The 17616-nt window shown below is 49.2% G+C and overlaps 2 protein-coding genes across 4 annotated transcripts; one reads left to right on the top strand and one right to left on the bottom strand.

Moving 5' to 3' along the window:
• Positions 1-821: 821 nt before the first annotated feature.
• LOC120644538 (protein CYPRO4-like) lies at positions 822-4042 on the bottom strand. The gene is made up of 2 exons (XM_039921188.1): positions 2220-4042; positions 822-1395 (listed from the first exon to the last, which is right to left on the bottom strand). Exons 1-2 carry the CDS (start codon positions 3783-3785, stop codon positions 1114-1116), a joined length of 1848 nt encoding a protein of 615 aa, XP_039777122.1. The 5' UTR covers positions 3786-4042; the 3' UTR covers positions 822-1113.
• An 8352-nt stretch (positions 4043-12394) lies between these two features.
• Positions 12395-15990, top strand: LOC120644526 (serine/arginine-rich splicing factor RSZ21A-like). 3 transcript variants are annotated; one of them, XR_005663790.1, is made up of 8 exons: positions 12395-12561; positions 13214-13315; positions 13874-13962; positions 14204-14447; positions 14738-14847; positions 14933-15060; positions 15173-15368; positions 15467-15990. XR_005663790.1 is itself a non-coding variant. In XM_039921167.1 (6 exons), the coding sequence occupies exons 1-5, from the start codon at positions 12410-12412 to the stop codon at positions 14817-14819; spliced, it is 669 nt and encodes a 222-aa protein (XP_039777101.1). In that variant the 5' UTR covers positions 12395-12409; the 3' UTR covers positions 14820-14847; positions 14933-15983. The 3 variants fall into 3 exon arrangements, 1 of the variants encoding a protein (XP_039777101.1); XR_005663789.1 differs by having other exon boundaries at positions 15173-15990; XM_039921167.1 differs by having other exon boundaries at positions 14933-15983.
• Positions 15991-17616: the final 1626 nt, after the last annotated feature.

Genomic DNA, 17616 nt, shown 5'->3' with positions numbered 1-17616 from the left:
CCGAGAGGTTTCTGCGGAGGCAGCGAGTACAATGCCGCGGCAAGCGCAACCACCGCGGGATGGACGTATGCCCAATGGGGCTGGGGCGCCGGGTCCGTAGACGTTAGGTGTGGGCGAGGTACGTCGCCGCGGGCAGCTAGCTGTTGCCGGGGTGCCTTATCTGGAAGGGAGGAGGAGCCGGTTGGTCGGCTGGATTAGTTGTAATAGGGTTGTTAATTGCCCATCGATCGCCTCATGATGATTAAGGAAGGATACGACGGGGCCGGTGCCGTACTGCTGGCTAGTTGAGCACAGTGATTAGATACGACCGGAACAGTGGAGTGTTGCGCCTGTGATGATGGCATTCTGCCTTCGTCATCATGGTTAGTGCGTGCCGGTGAGGCACTGGCAGCAGAATGTGTGTGAAGGCACTTGGCAGCTGCCCAGTCTTCTTCACAACCACACGGGGTGACGGGGAGATGAGCACTAGCGGAGCATAGTTGATTAGTTGTGGCCATAGGCCATAGCCCATAGAGGGCCATGTCCCATGCCAGATGAGCAGCAGAGACGGTTGTCGTTTCGACACGGTGGGCCGTTGCTCCTACTACTCCGAATGGGCTGGCTTATGGCCCATTTGAGATCCACATGGCACAGCAGCAAAGTGAACTTGTCGACGAATGGGCTTCCCAAATCTTAGAACGACACGCGTGGACTGAAGAAGAGAAAAATCAACAGACTTGAGAATTGTGTTAGTTACATACAGACATTTGTTTTGAGGAATACAGTAGTTAACATACAGTCATTCACCTGGATGCATGGACAATCAACATTTGAGAATTATAGTCTCCAATCAACATTTCTTTATATGCAAATCCTTTTTACACATGTTGTCTACCAAACAAATAGTAACATAATACACGACTGATCCACAACAAATGACAATAACCCCACGTACAAGTTGTTACCAACTTCCTCAATGAAGCTAGATCAGCTTTGCATTACAGTCAACCATGTAATGAAACCAACCAAACCGTGTAAGAACTAAGAACCAACAAACCAACCACTAAACGAACAGGAATCTGTCACTTCTCACACTATATTACACCAACAAAAGAACAATCAAAACTGCCGGAGTTAGCGTCTATTTGCTATACTGAAAGAGCTGACTTTCATCGGTGTCGCGACCACTAGAGGAGCCTCGGGAGAGTCACCAGTTGCGAACTTCTCATGCATAAAGCGGCTGTCAACAATTGATTCATCCTTGAGCACGACCTTGTAGCAGTAGCAGCTCTTAAGGCCCTGCTGATCACGGTAGCATTCATGGTTGCTGTCCTTTACTTGCTGAAAATTCCATATGACACTGAATTTGCCAACTGTTGCAACAAGATGCTTTTCCTGCTTTCCATTCTCTGTCACCTGAGGAAATCAATGAGATACAGAGGAACAGAGGTCAGATGAATGCCAAAGAGATTGCAGAATAAAAAACTTAAGATTTCAACCAAGCCAATTTACAAGAAAATGATCACTGCAAGGAAATAGCAACCGCTAGCAGATGAGCACTTGGTTGCGGTGTTCTAACTGACCGTTAACTCATAATAATGCGAGTATAACCCCCCTATTATTATGCAATAAATTTGAACAGCAAATTACCATAATAGGCAATGAGAAATACAAAAGGAGGGATACATTTGAAGCTGGTCTTTAAGCAAGCTTATTTTTCGCCTTCCCAATTGTTGAAGGATTTACTCAAGGTTACATAAACAACTATAGTATGACTGGAAAATGGTAGATAAGGAATACATTTATATGACCCCTACCTCAAACTGATATTTCTTACTATGTGATGTAGTACTAGAAACATGCAGTCTAAATTGACATGGATTCAGTTCTACTAGTTTTCACCACTTCGAAATTAAACATGAAGAAGATGTAAAATGCATACAACACTTAACACTGTGTCAACACGTTTTCCCCCCTCATAAACTGGTGTTAGTTGCATCTTGTGACAATAATGTGGTCGGATTACACCACCATAACAGCAAGTTTACTTAACAACAGCTATTACGGACATAAAAACAGTTGCATATATTAGTTTGTGCAATAATAGACTGTTACTGTGACCAGAGATCAGAGAAATCTAGATGAATTTGCTTAGGACGCACATGTGAATAAGCTTTCTATTTAATTTAACCAGGTTAGCAATAGGAACATCTATTACTATTGCTCAAAATAGAACTTACCCATGAGAACTGGCCCCCATGGAATTTGTTGTCAGTCCCTGCTAAAATTGAATCCAGCGGAGTGAGCTTGAGTAGCCTTGGTGCAGCAATCCTATTTCCCATCCGCCCACTAAACCCAGTCTTTTCTTTCCCATCCTTGTCCTTAAAGATGGTGCAGATCAAAATCAAGTATGTGTCAGTTGTGCCCAGAATCCATTTCCCATCAAATGTAACATCCACATGGGTGATTGGGGACCCGAGCCCTGGGAATGCCGTCTTTGCCATACGCATTGAGCTCTTAGAATAGAGTCTGATCTTGCCATCCACAGAACCAACTACAATTGAACCGTCCCCAGTACTTGCGAAGCACTGGAAGTTAGTGCCCCGCGAGAACTGATGACCCTGCGACCATTTCAGCACCGGTGATTCTGATGAGCTACCAATAGTCTGCACTCTGCCTCTGGCATCGCGCATATCCCATCTGCACAATCGGTTGTCATCCAGCCCCAAGAATGTCGATCCGGAGGGTTCCAGCTGTGCGCCCTTACTGTCGTTGGCAATATCGCGCATCGTGATGTCAGTTCCATCCTTCTCGAACCGCCATTCGGCTACGACCTTTCCAGTTTCAATATCAACATGGTGGACTCCATTAGAACGCAGAGCCTCTCCAGGGCTCATCAGCAGCATGTTTGTCTCGCCGCGCATAAGGAGAGCCTTCTTCGGTGTCGAATAGGCGATCCCACTGCCACCTGAAATCCTCACCGATGCGCCCTTCCCGTGCAAGCCATGCTGGAAGTTCTTCACAACCTGTATCCCGGCGCCGCCGACCAAGAAGCTGTTGTCGAGCGCTCCAAGCGCGAGGCTCTGGATGCTGTCGCCGTCGCCGGCGTCCTCCTCGAACTCCTCAAGGAGGTCCCTCGCTGGAGCGGCGGCGGGAGGGTTGAGGCTTTCCTCTGCGTCGGCCCAAACGGCGTCGTCGGCCTCGTCGGGGCGCGCCCACGCGGCGAAGTCAGCGCCGAACACCTCCTTCCGGCCCTCGTCCGTGGCCTCGACCCCGTAGGTATTCTCGAAAATGCACCGCTCGTACTCCAACCCGAACCGGCGGAATTCGGCGTCGGTGGGCAGTCGCAGAGCCCATACGGAGCCGCCCGCAGCGAAGTCCGCCCGGCGCTGAGTAGGGTTCGTCTTCAGCTGGAGCGCTGAGTCCACGGGGGCGGAGACCCGCGGCCCCGGGCGGACCTCCAGGAACCACCTGGGGGAGGAGGCGTCGTCGCTCGCCTTGTCGACGAAGGCGTAGGTCGCGCGGCGCTCGTCGAGCACCCAGCGCGCTGAGGGCGAGGACCCCCCGACGTGGAGGTAGAGCTTGGCGGCGGTGGGGTGCTGGTACTTGAGGTCGAGCGACCTGAGCTTGGCGTCGATGGCCTCGAGCGACGAGGGGGTGGCGGTGCGGAGGAGGTCGTCGTCGCGCTGGCCCGCGCTCGCGGCGGGCTCGGAGATGGGGGATCGGGCGTCGTAGTCCTCCTCGTACTCCTCCTCCTCGTCGGAGGAAGTGAGGTCGATGTCCTCGCGGCTGTGGGAGCCGCCCATGGCGGTTGCTGCGGAGGAGAATTCCGCGCGCAGGGTTTGCGAGGTGCGGTGCGGTGCGGGAGACGAGAGGAGATTGTGATGGTGATGGAGGCGGGGAAAGTGAGGTCGGAGCGGCGGGGAGGGTGTATATACGCGGCGGGGAGCGCGGATGTGTGGAGCGCGGCGAGGGCAGGGGGTGGTCGGTGCGTACGCCTGACGCGACGCGCCCCACGCGCCGGGGACGGCGAGGAGGTTGCTTCGCGAAGGGGATGAACGGATTTGTTTTTTTGGTTAATTTGTTCAGTGCCATTATAAGTTTCAAGGTTCCGAGTTCTACCACTAAACTTCATCTATTTAGAACGGTGACATTACTAATCTGGAATACACAGATTCATGCCATTTTGTACATCTAAAACAGTCTTGGACCCACGTGCAGGCCCGAGTATTTTCGTATTGCCCTTTCTGCCCCTGCCTGTCAGCCTAACCCGACTCGGGCTCACCCAACCGGCGCCGCGGTTCCCATTCCTCCCTCTCTCCCTCCCTCTTCCCCGAACCCTAGATCCCCAAATCCGGTGGACGGCGGCGAGAGGCGGACAGCGGCGAGGGCGGACGGCTCCGGCGATGGGTGATTCGTTGATTTGAGGTGTGTGATCAAACCTCGACATCCAGCAGAGATGGACGACGGGAACGGCAGGTATGGATCGTACACCCATGTGTCTGACTCGATTTCTTTGCGAATCATGTTGGCGTAGGATTGAATCGAGGTTTTGCGGTTAAGGATTTGCTATCTTTGATTTGATTACCTTTTTTGTTGTGTGGTTCTGTTGGTAGGACCGAGTTGTTCGCGCTAGAGATTAAAGTCCAAGGCTTTGTGACGACGGACCCGAATGGTAGAAAAACTTACACGAAAGAGATGGTGATGCGATGGGAAATGGAGATTGGGTCCTTTACTCTGAATTTGCTGATGTCAAGCTTACTCAAAGAGGTGAAATGGGGCAGTAACCAGTCTGCCAGTGTGTGGTTCTATGACAAGAGAATGGGAGAGGATGTCAGTTTAGATAATGAGATTCAAATGATTGACATGTTTGAAATGTATAAGTCTGAGATGAGCTGTGCTATAGTGGTAGGAATATTTGACAAAGTAGTTGTGGAGAGCCAAATAGAACATGAGCTTGATGATCTAACCCCTTTGTGTGTGTTACCTCCACTCGATGATGCACCACTTGATGTACCCACTAGTTCACATGTACATCCTTCTTTTGATGTACACACTAGTTCACAACTAGATCCACCTCTTGATGTACCCACTGCACAGCTACATCCTGAAGATGCTTCAGACCCTGACCCATTTGACAATGAGGAGGAGTATGTTGGTTCCTGCTCCACCTCCTACACAAGATGGGCCTGTGCAGCCCTCACATCCCACACAGCCAGCTGACAATGACAATCCTACTCCTCCTCCACCTGCTAATCCTGAGGCTGAGGTGAATGATGCAGATCCAGAGGAGTTTCATGTGATTCACGACCCTGAACATCCAAACATTATCAAGGGTGCTTTATTTCCTGACATCATATCATTCAGGAAAGCAATGAGGCATTATGTCATTGTAAGAGGTTTTGCTTTTGCTGACCTAAAGACAGACCCAACAAGATTCATTGCCAAGTGTGCACATGAGGGCTGTCCATGGCGCATTCATGCTTCTAGGGTGCAAGGGCAAAGTGCAATGCAGGTAATATTGTTGGTGGATTTTATTTGCTGTCCATTACCCCTTTTTTGTTGTTGTGCAAGAGTAATGAAGTATGTTTTTGATGTGCAGATCAAAGTGCTACTAGCAAAGCATAATTGTCCAACAACCAAGCTTGTGGAAGGCAAGACGGCTACTCAAGGCTGGGTTGCAGACAGACTATCTGATTGGGTGAAGAAGAACCCACACAGGGGGGACAAAAGATGCAAAGGAAAAGTTAGAGTCAGACTATGGAATTAAGTTGAAGTATTCCAAAGCCTGGTCAGGTATGAAGGTTGCCCTTGAGCAAATTCAGGGTAAATACGAAGAAAATTTTCAATTGTTGTTCAACTGGAAGGCACAAATGGAGATAAGTCAGCCAGGTAGCATCATTGAAATAGACCTAGAGAAGATAGGAAAAAAGATGTGTTTCAGGAGAATGTTTGTTGCATTGAGACCCTGTATAGATGGTTTTATAGCCGGTTGTAGACCTTACATAGGAGTAGATGCATCACAATTGAAAGGCAAGTACACTGGATAGTTGGCCAGTGCTACTTCAGTAGATGGACACAATTGGTTATACTATGTTGCTTATGGTATATTTCACTCAGAGACAGAAGAGAATTGGGTGTGGTTCATGCAGCAGTTACATAGAGCTGTAGGCTCCCCACCTGGTTTGGTCATCTCAACTGATGCATGCAAGGGTTTAGAAACTGCTGTTAGTGCTGTCTTTACTGATGCTGAACACAGAGAGTGCATGAGACACCTCTATGGGAATTTCATGAAGCAATACCAAGGTGATGTTTTCACTGACCACCTTTATCCAGCAGCAAGAGCTTACACTGAATGGTTGTTCAAATGGCATATTCAAAAAATATATGAAGTTGCCCCAGATGCTATTGAGTACCTTGAACAACATCACAACAGGTTGTGGTACAGATGTGAGTTTTCAAAAGCAAGCAAATGTGATTACCTAACAAATAATGTCTCAGAGAGTTTTAATAGCCAGATCAGACACTTGAAGGCCTTGTTGCTTCATGAGTTAGTTGATCAGACACATGGTAAATTCTCTAAATCTTTCAAATCATTCTCACTGATAATTACATGTTTTGTAGGAAGAGGCAACCAGATGATGAAGGCTCATCTACTTCACAAAAGAAGAAGAAGCCAGCAAAAAAGAAGACACCGAAGAAGAAGAAGGCTCCTAAGAAAAAGAAGACACTTAAAAAGACGAAGACTCCTAAGAAGAAAAAGCAAACTCAAGCAGCAGCTGCTCCACCTCTGTCGTGGGATTTCTAGGGTACCCACAGCCGGGTGGCGGAACGCACCCGCCTATTCCCAGAGAGGGAGTGCTCGGGGAGGTACTAGGCGATTGGGCTGATCTAGCCCTGAGATAAGTACACAAGAACACACGATCTAAAGTGGTTCGGGCCGCCGGAGCGTAATACCCTACGTCCACTGGGAGAAGTTTTGATCTCTGTTGTGTATGAGTCTATCCTCTGCCGGGCCTTGGCTCTCACCCAGCTTGAGTTTCCTTCTAGCGGGCGCCCCCTTTTATAGACCAAGGGGGCGGATACATAGGACGTTGGGGCCCCGACAAGTGGGCCCAACGTGACTGCACAGCATACTATGCAGAGTATTTAGATGGGTACAGTGGTTACGAATCTTTCCTCCGATACGCTCCCACGCCCTGCTAGCTACAGTGGTCTTCTCTTGTCCCGTCACCAAGGTGTCCGTTGGGGAGCGTAGCTTGCGGCGTAGCCTGTGGAGGCTATTATGTAGGCGTCATAATAGGTGAAGCCGAGCCGTCGTATCCATCTGTTATGGCAGACTTGGCAGGCGCGGCGTGGGCGGCGCCAGCAGCTCCACTATCTTGGTAATACGCGATCAATAGTGTCCCCTGGTCAAAGTATCGCCTCGGCTTCTGCTACATTAATGCGGACGTCCCCCTGTCGTAATGAATGCCGCGGTAGGTAAGCCTTAATAAGGAGACCAAGCGGCCTTATATACGCGTCTGGGCCTGTTGACACGTGGTGGCCCTGGACCACCCCGAGGCGGGGTGACGATTCCTTTCCTTGGAGAGGAGTCCGGTTACTATACAGGGGGTCCCGGACCCCATGGGGGGTCCGGGATTCCCTGGGGATCCGGTCCTCTTCGGGAGGAGGTCCGGAGCTTCCAGCCGTTCGGGCTGACCGCCAGCTTTTCCCGGGACACGTGGTGCTCCCGGACCTTTCCTAACCAGGGGAAGGTCCGGGACCGCTGTTGGGTGAGCGGGGCTCCGGACCGCAAGGGTCCGGCTGCTGGACGTAGTTAAGGATAACTACAAGGCTCTTGCCTAGACGCAGCAAGAGGTGGTACCCCAGTCCTGGGGTACCGACAGTGGCCCCCGGGCCCACCTCGGGAGAGGCACGAACCCGCAGGTGGGGCCACTAACGAGATGTGTTTCCACGCAAACTTGATTGCGTCGGTGCGCTCATAAAGAGCGGGTGCTCCGGACCCCTGAGGCCGGTACACCGGTTGCCATGTTCAGGCTCTAGAGTGCTCTCCACAGGGCGACGAAGGTGTAGGCTTATGGTGCGGAACCAAGCTAAGCGGCTACACAGACCTCGGATCGCTCAGGGAGCATGCACCACCTTCCGGACCTGGCTCTAGGCGACCGTGGCGAGCGGTCTCCGCCGGAGCGGGCCACCGGAGTGGACTTGAGTCGACCGTGGCGAGCGGTCTCCACCGGAGCGGGCCACCGGAGTGGACTTGAGTCGACCGTGGCGAGCGGTCTCCGCCGGAGCGGGCCACCGGAGTGGACTTGAGTCACCGGACCTGAGAGTAAGGTGCGAGAAACCAAGCCTTATACTAGAAAGTAGCTCGGGACCTCTAAAGACAGCAGTTCTCGGATACTAGAGTACTTATAACAGGGTAGTGAAGTACGTAAACTTAGGGTACATTACCAGGCTAAGCTACGCGGAGCTTCTCTACCCCAGGATACGAGTACTACTTCTCCGGACCAGGTCCTTAGGGGTCCGAACTGCCTTCCAGCTTGAAGGGGTGTCCCCACCTGGCCACAAGCCAGCAACTTATCTTGGATTGTTAGCAATAATAGGAAGGTTCCATTTTTAGAGGAAAGAAAAGCTAAACCAAGGTGAATAAATGTAATCAAGGTGGAGCCTAGATAAAACTGAGAAAGATCTCCTTTATTGTTGTGGTTGTCACGGTATACATCAGAGGTCGGGATTACGAGGTCGGACCTCTACCGCTCCGGACCGTAGCTTGCCTGTTTGTGCGATAGGGCCAGAGGTCGGGTTTACAAGGTCGGACCTTTACCGCTCTGGACTCACACGTAGGTGCCACGTTACTACAAAGGAGGAATTTTCCTAGTTTAGGAGTAACCTTCAGCTGCATTCTATACAGCATGTTCTTCTCTTGATTGGGAGTGGTATATCTACTCCGAGGTTCTTCATGGTCGTCGGAGGTGAAGGCGCCCTGGATATGCCTGAACTGCATCATCCAGCATCACCTCGGGAGCTCGGGGGGCCACTCCTTGCCTAAGAGCTGTCATATGCTTAGGTAGCATGAGACAAATTCTTTGGCTTTGAGTGGGAGAGGCCCCCCTACCGCCGTCATCGTCTGCCGATGGAAACCAGACGCCCTTGCGCAGCAGAAGGACCGGTGCGAAGCGTGGAGAGGTGCGGTCGTTCGCCGGCTTGTCCTTGGTGCTAGCGCCAGGGGCCCCCGCGCCTGGCGGCGGGGCCTTGTCTGCAGCAGCACCAAGCTACGCTGAGGCGGATCTCCGGTGCTGGCGACGGCAGGACGACACGGCCAACTTCTTCCGGGATGGCCGTCGGCTCCGGGCTCCATGTTGAGAGAAAGCCTTGAACCGACGTCCTGCCGCCGGAGAGGAAGCATGGCCGTTGCTTGAGAGAAAACCTTGAGCCGACACTGGGATGGCGCGGGGCGGCACGCAACAGGCGTCACCCCCACGCACCACTGTGCCGGCTCTGAGGCGTCGTAGTGGCGACGCACAGCAGGCACCGCTGCCGTGCACCGTCGCACCGAGGGCGCTGGTGCCACAGCGTAGTAACATGCGGCGTAGGTGCCACCATGCCTCTCTTCATCTTCTCGTTCGTCGTTGCAGAGGATGAACACGGCCCCAGAAGCCTGAAGATCCAGCCAGCGCCTGATCCTCCCCACGGACGGCGCCAAATGTCGTGGGATTTCTAGGGTACCCACAGCCGGGTGGCGGAACGCACCCGCCTATTCCCAGAGAGGGAGTGCTCGGGGAGGTACTAGGCGATTGGGCTGATCTAGCCCTGAGATAAGTACACAAGAACACACGATCTAGAGTGGTTCGGGCCGCCGGAGCGTAATACCCTACGTCCACTGGGAGAAGTTTTGATCTCTGTTGTGTATGAGTCTATCCTCTGCCGGGCCTTGGCTCTCACCCAGCTTGAGTTTCCTTCTAGCGGGCGCCCCCTTTTATAGACCAAGGGGGCGGATACATAGGACGTTGGGGCCCCGACAAGTGGGCCCAATGTGACTGCACAGCATACTATGCAGAGTATTTAGATGGGTACAGTGGTTACGAATCTTTCCTCCGATACGCTCCCACGCCCTGCTAGCGCTACAGTGGTCTTCTCTTGTCCCGTCACCAAGGTGTCCGTTGGGGAGCGTAGCTTGCGGCGTAGCCTGTGAAGGCTATTATGTAGGCGTCATAATGGGTGAAGCCGAGCCGTCGTATCCATCTGTTATGGCAGACTTGGCAGGCGCGGCGTGGGCGGCGCCAGCAGCTCCACTATCTTGGTAATACGCGATCAATAGTGTCCCCTGGTCAAAGTATCGCCTCGGCTTCTGCTACATTAATGCGGACGTCCTCCTGTCGTAATGAATGCCGCGGTAGGTGAGCCTTAATAAGGAGACCAAGCGGCCTTATATACGCGTCTGGGCCTGTTGACACGTGGTGGCCCTGGACCACCCCGAGGTGGGGTGACGATTCCTTTCCTTGGAGAGGAGTCTGGTTACTATACAGGGGGTCCCGGACCCCATGGGGGGTCCGGGATTCCCTGGGGATCCGGTCCTCTTCGGGAGGAGGTCCGGAGCTTCCAGCCGTTCGGGCTGACCGCCAGCTTTTCCCGGGACACGTGGTGCTCCCGGACCTTTCCTAACCAGGGGAAGGTCCGGGACCGCTGTTGGGTGAGCGGGGCTTCGGACCGCAAGGGTCCGGCTGCTGGACGTAGTTAAGGATAACTACAAGGCTCTTGCCTAGGCGCAGCAAGAGGGGGTACCCCAGTCCTGGGGTACCGACAACCTCCTAGAGCAGTTAGAAGTCTGAGGGATTGGCTGGGTATGTAGTTGATGTTCTGTGAAGGGATGTGACCCTGTTCTATGCTTTTGTGGTTGAAATTGATGTGAACCTAATGTGTTGAGACTGTCATGTCAACTTGTGATGAACTCTATTAGTCTTTGCTTTTCATGATCTCTGAGTGGGGTGAACTTGATGTAATATAACTGGGTTTGTTAATGCTACTGTCACGAGGTTATGTTATTTATCAACCTGTTCAACAATGCTACTTGTGAACTTTATGTTTTGATAATGCTACTGAGAATCTGATGATGTGTTATTCATCAACCTGTTCTATAAAGCTACTTGTGAACAACCTATTCTCAACTGACAATTGGAGATCAAAACAAATGATACAATCTGTACCTAGGAAATAGACATTTCATTTCATCTGAAATAGCAACATTCAAGTTCCTTCAAGTTTCACCTACAAAACAGAGCCATAACTAGCCCAACTACAACACCCACACACACACAGCTGCTAAAACTGCATTGTCCACTGCAAATACTCTTCCCTGGCGCAATTGTTGGCTTGTTGCTTCAGCTCTACAATCTGGTGCATCAACTCTCCCATTTGTTGCTTCACTTCCCTAATCTGCAGCACCAGCTCGTCAGTTTCAGCATGGCTTTCCACTACTCCACCTCTGAACACTTCATCTCTTGCAGCTTCATGTGCTTGGACCATTTGGAGTTCCTTCATTCTCCTTCCTTGCAAATAGTTCACATAATCAGCTTCCCACCAGTACCAACCACAAGTTTCATCGTCTTGACAGAAAGCAGATACAAGTCTAGTAAATCATCAACCCAAAATCCAACTCCAAGTTGTCAGACTGTCACTGCTAGCAGTGTGAATCACACTCACCGGGTAGTTGTTAGGACACTTGTAGAAGATCTTCCCGTACAATTCAGGTTTCTTGTTTCGAAGCTGCACAACTGGAACCCTACATTTAGGACAATCAATCAGCGGCAGTGGCTCACCTTCGACCTTGCCCCTGCTCCTGCTACCCGACGATGCGGCGGACTTCATTGGACTTTCGGCGGCCCAGCTCCCCGACATGTCCTCGCCACCACCAGATGCAGATGGCCGCTGCCGCTGTCCGCCCTCGCCGCCGTCCGCCTCTCGCCGCCGTCCACCGAATTTGGGGATCTAGGGTTCGGGGGAAGAGGGAGGGAGAGAGAGGGAGGAATGAGAACCACGGCGCCGGTTGGGTGAGCCCGAGTCGGGTTAGGCCGACGGGCAGGGGCAGAAAAGACAATACGGAAATACTCGGGCCTGCACATGGGCCCAAGGCTGTTTCAGATGTACAAAATGACATGAATCAGTGTATTCCAAATTAGTAATGGCACCGTTTCAAATAGATGAAGTTTAATGGTAGAACTCAGAACTTTGAAACTTATAATGGCACAGAATAAATTAACTTTTTTTTCTTCCCTTTGGCGATGATGACATGGGGAGGGAGGTGGGCGAAGGGAACTAGCCAACTAGGGAAGCAATGGTGACAACTGGGCCGGGCCGGGCGGAAGCTGGGCTAAGGTGCAACAAGGTACAAGGCCCACGCGAATATACGGCTCGCGTGAACGCCCGATATATGGCGTGCCCGTCTCCTTGCTGTCGCCTCCACACACAACCAGAAGCTTCGCTTCACTCTGCCCTGTGCCCGCCGCCGCGCCTGCAGCCGCCGGGGGCGGGAACTTGCCCGTGCCGATTCCACGCGCCTGCTCCCTTCTTGTCTCCGCGCAGGTAAACCCAACCCCCTCTGATCTCGTATCAAGTCTCTGTCTGTATCCGCATCAGTTAGTCGCCTCAGATTTCGGAACCCTAAAAACGTATCTGTTGTTGTTTGCCGCCGTCTCCTCTCGATTCGTGTTCTGGGCGGGCGATTCTGCGGTTCGTCTGGTCGGCAGGTGGTTCGATTCGCTAGCCCCTTTTGTTTTGAGTGATCATACCGTGCCCATCTCGCCGTGGAGTTGTTGCGCGTTCATAGCGTGTTCCCCTGACGCCTATTAGGTTTGCTGCTCAGTAGTATCACTTGAGTTACTTCCTTGGTTTAGGGATCTAGCTTTGCAAACAAGCATGGTAGTTTTTTTCCCCTTGTTATTACGATTCTCACTACCATTGTGGGAAATTTATCACGTTTCAAATCTTCAGCTGTAGCAGTAAAAGCATCAGTTGGTAGACGTGTTTGTCGAGTACAATCATACAGATTGTTGAACTACGATTCAAGGCATGTGGTGTTGGTGTGATGTTTAGTGGGGTGGTTCTTGATTTCAGATACTTGTCCCTTGCCCTTATTGTCCTTTAGACATATCATTTGTGAATGTGTTCTTTTGGTTAATTGTTTGAGAATCCATATTTTAATTAGCTAAAATGTTCCTCACTTGACTGAATTCAGGAATCTGTTCACAATGGCCCGTGTTTATGTTGGCAACTTGGATGCCCGGGTGACTTCTGGGGAACTTGAAGATGAGTTTCGTGTTTTTGGAGTTCTGCGAAGGTAACTTTTGTTAGAAGCTTATTTTGTGTATAACAATGTTCATGTAGCAGTAATAGCTTCATGATGCTTCAAAGATTTGGTTCTATAAATTATTGGGGAAGGCAATAGTGCATAACCAACTTGATTTCACTTCCCTCATATTGTTGGTCAAATGTTTATGTTGAGCTTGAAATTATCAAATCTCTTTCCCAGTTCATTAGTCCTGTTTCATACACTGATCTTTCCTTTCGAAAGGCTCCGACCGCCTTGATTACAGTGGTGTCAAACTTCTGAGCTTCACTGTCCAAATCCAAAAATATCATCCACCTATAGAAGTTTTTCATATTTAGAGAGGTGCTTTGTGATGGTTATGTTCATTGTTCAATGTTCAGTCCCTTCCAATGTTTTTTTCTTATATGAGAAGTGTCGGGGGTATTCATTGATACTCATCTTCATGTCGGTTCTAGTGAGCTGATCAGTTGTACCGGTTGCATATCCTTTTTGGCTTCTATCTTTTACAATATTAAGTGTAGATTTGTTTCTTCTGCAGCCATTTGCTAACTGTTGTTTCTACTGCAGTGTCTGGGTTGCACGTAAACCACCTGGCTTTGCATTTATCGATTTTGATGACAGGAGGGATGCGGAGGATGCAATTCGTGATCTAGATGGTATGTATCTGTGTGTTTTGGTTGAACTTGCTTTGTCTGGGCATTCTTTAATTTCATGCAAAATTTCCTGAAATTGTTTGAAAATTTATTTGATCAGCTGTACATGTAGCACTTGCTTCCAGTTTTAACCTTTGTGTGAATGAAGCAAAACTTTGATAATTCTGGATTTGTATTTTGTTAATCATTTAGTTCTTATTCATAGCTGGCATTAACTATACTTTGATGCATGCTTTCTATGTAGGTAAGAATGGATGGAGAGTTGAGCTATCTCGTAATTCCAGTGGCCGTGGTGGTCGTGATCGGTATGGTGGATCTGAGTCGAAGTGCTACGAGTGTGGTGAGACTGGGCACTTTGCTCGTGAATGTCGCCTGCGTATTGGCTCTGGAGGTCTAGGCAGTGGAAGACGTCGCAGCAGGAGTAGGAGCCGCAGCCGCAGCCGCAGCCGCAGCCCCAGATACCGAAGGAGTCCTAGTTACAGTAGAAGGTAACCAGGTTTTTCTTCTTTTTGTTTAGCTTGTAGATTTTGATTGTGTAAATTAACTCTTGACTCAATTGTTCAGCCTTTGTTGGTTATTTCTTTGTTTGGAAACTGATATGATTTTGCTTTAATGCTCTCCTATTGTCGATTCATCATGGGCTTGGCTAGCCTGCCTTTTTGCTTCTACTTTGCCAAACTGATATTGTCATTTATCAGGCTTCTCTATTTCCCTTTCCTTTTTCTTTTTGAAATTACATAGTACATAGCTCCGACTAAGTTAACTACTCTGATTGCAGAAGCTATAGCCCTCGTTACCGCTCTCCGAGGCGCCGCAGTCCTTCTCCAGCTCGTGGACGCAGCTATAGCAGGTCGCCGTAATGCAACAGCAACCATTATAGGCTAATGGGTAATGCAAATCAGTGACATCCTCAATTCTAAGCCGCTAGACGGATTTATAGAGCTTACTTACATTGTCACATGCTGTTTTGCAGAGATAATGATGCCAATACTGGTGACCTGAAGCCTGTGCCTGATTCTTGTTCTGTGTGAGAACTTGCTCCTTGGTTTGGCTGCTAAGAACAAATTCAGAACTGTCGTCAACTGCATGACTTCAGTTCAGGTTTAATACTTTATCTAGCATATTGTGATTGTCTTGATTATGCTGTTAAAGATATTATGATCTGGATGTATTATGCAACTAAGACATTACCTTTCTTCTGTGTGTTAAAAAGGCGTGTTCTGCTTAAACGACTCTCGGCCATCTACGGCTCTCAGTTGTAGTCTGCATGGTTTTGTTCGTCCTTCATTCTTCGCACGCCCTTGCCTGCAAACGAATGCCAACCTTCTATTACTCCCTGCCTTCGATGTCTCATCAAGTCATCATGACTGAAATTCTTCACCGACGATGCTACTTCGTCACAAATTATAGTAACATTCTTTCCTCCAAATAGTTGATAAGGTTTGAGTTACAGGGTACTAACAAATGCAGCTGGTGAAAGTAATAGTTCCATTGATTTTCTTCATAGAACAAGAACACAGCATGTTGCTAACTCTGCTGTGTGAAAATAAATCTACAACTGTGCATGCTGGGGATTGGGGTGAACGAAGTGTGGGCCTTCATCTGCACCTAGCTGGGCATCTAAGGAACTTGATCGGGCTGACTTCAGCAAGAGGCACAGCCTTCGATTGACTTGGTTTTATTCATTGTGGCTTTGGTTCTGCACTCCATGGCCCCTGTGTCCTGCCTTCACTGCAAAACCATGATTGGTCGCTTATTTGTGCCTTTGTGGTAAGTTATTCTTCGTAACTCGGATAATGCTTATGTTGTGCCTTTGTGGTAAGTTATTGTTCGGAACTTGGATAATGCTTATGTTGTGCCTGGCTTTGTGGTAAGTTATTCATAACTTAAGCTGTTTTCTTTTTCTCATCAGTGTTGTCGGACCTGTTCAGTTGTAGTATAAACATGTTTTCTCTAAATATAATTGTAATTGTATGCAATTATGTTCACAAAATAATGTACAGATTTGAGGTATGATCTTGAGTGAGGACCTTTCCAATGTGCCCTATAATGATGAACTTGTCTTCACAGTGCTGGGCTTACCCATCTCGGCAATGTTATCCTACCCTTTTCATACTGCTTGGTCTTCTCAGTTGTTATACATCAACTGTAGTTTTGTGCACTCGTGTCTAAAGCCCACTTTTCCGTATGCACAATTGGTATAAAATGATGACTGGCTTGTTCTGCTGATTGTGGTGGTTCTAAACGATCTTTCCATTGCTTTGCTTGGCATAGCAAGAGAGGATATCGTGCATCTATTCCAGAGACGATATCGTGCATCAAATCTAGTTGACTCCTAGTTAGCCGAACATGTATGCCTGGCGTGTTAAAGGTCGTCGAACTTTTGCCAAGTCCGCGGTATAGGCAGTCGTGTTTTATCGTTAGCTCGGCCTTTGGATCAGATGTGAGCTGGCCTGCTCAGTGTCGAGCTTGTTTTTCCGTCGTCTTTTACACTGTACGCTTTGTGCACATGTGTGATTGCCTGTTTGGCCACTAGCTCTGTCCAGATGTGTCTTGAGGGACTGTTTGTCGAGGCATGCGGTGCCAAACACATAGGTGTCGGTATTACGGAGCTAACGAAGCGCATTATTATACTAGGCTGTTTTTCTGGGACTTGTTTAGTTGTTTCGTGTAGTGTTTTTAAATGAGAATTTTTTAATATTTGAAGTATTAAACATAAATAATCATAAAACTAATTATAGAACTCTGTAAACTACGGGATGAATTTATTAAGACTAATTAATTCATTATTAGCACATATTTACTATAGCAAATTAATGCCTAATTATGGCATAATTAGTCTTGTTAGATTCGTCTCGTAATTTATAAGTGTAATTTACAAGCAAGTTATGCAATTAATTTGTTATTTCATCAAAATTTAATATTTCATGTATGTGCCATACACATTTCGTTGTGATAGTTTTGGAATTTTGAATTTTGAATTTTTCATCTAAACCAGGTGCTGGAACAAAAAGACAGGTAGGAGTTGTGCAATAATATATTTTTAGGCCGTAATTGTCTCTTTTGTTCGTTGGTGGGAACTAAGTCAGACGTCCACGTGATTTAACTTTAAATATTATTATTAATAATAATTTTTAATTAATAAACAACAACACCTTGGACGTTTACAAACCTGGCGAATGAAATCAGGAGCGCGACATCCGAAGACACAGAGGAGGCTTTTGGTTTCTTATTAGAATCATCATCTGGCTCGATCGAATAAACAAAGCGGCACAGAGGAGGCTCTACTTCGTTCGTAAGAAGATCCGCACTCGAGGAGAGAGGGAGGTCAGAGGTGCGTTCCCTCTCGTTTCGACCTCTCTCGGTCTCGCCGTCTCGGGTTTGCACTCCACCAGCTGTCCACTGTCCAGCTGCCGCGCGCGGAGATGATCAGTTCGCGCTCCTGCACCAGCTGCAGCCTCGCCATGCTAAATCTTTTTTCGCCCCTCGAGGCCTCCACGCGGCGGCGTGCGATTGGTTGCCTGGCACCTCCAGACGTGTACTAGAGGCAGCGTAGCTTCCGCATGCCGTTCCACTCCACCCCGCGTTACTCCTGTCCTGTCTCTCCCGTGACGTACCGCTCGGGCAGGCCGCCGCGCTGGGCACGGCGGGCGGACG

Source organism: Panicum virgatum, chromosome 1K, assembly GCF_016808335.1.
Source record: "Panicum virgatum strain AP13 chromosome 1K, P.virgatum_v5, whole genome shotgun sequence".
Lineage (NCBI taxonomy): Eukaryota > Viridiplantae > Streptophyta > Magnoliopsida > Poales > Poaceae > Panicum > Panicum virgatum.
Note: the sequence above shows the minus strand (reverse complement) of the source record. Positions and strands in the feature narration are given on the sequence as shown.

Excerpts from the sequence above, each read along its gene's own strand:
- LOC120644538 (XM_039921188.1), bottom strand. The coding sequence starts at position 3,785 with ATGGGCGGCTCCCACAGCCGCGAGGACATCGACCTCACTTCCTCCGAC. Across the intron at positions 1,396-2,219 it reads ATGGGGGCCAGTTCTCATGG|GTGACAGAGAATGGAAAGCA; the intron begins GTAAGTTCTATT and ends TGATTTCCTCAG.
- LOC120644526 (XM_039921167.1), top strand. The coding sequence starts at position 12,410 with ATGGCGTGCCCGTCTCCTTGCTGTCGCCTCCACACACAACCAGAAGCT. Across the intron at positions 12,562-13,213 it reads CCCTTCTTGTCTCCGCGCAG|GAATCTGTTCACAATGGCCC; the intron begins GTAAACCCAACC and ends GACTGAATTCAG. Across the intron at positions 13,963-14,203 it reads TGCAATTCGTGATCTAGATG|GTAAGAATGGATGGAGAGTT; the intron begins GTATGTATCTGT and ends CTTTCTATGTAG.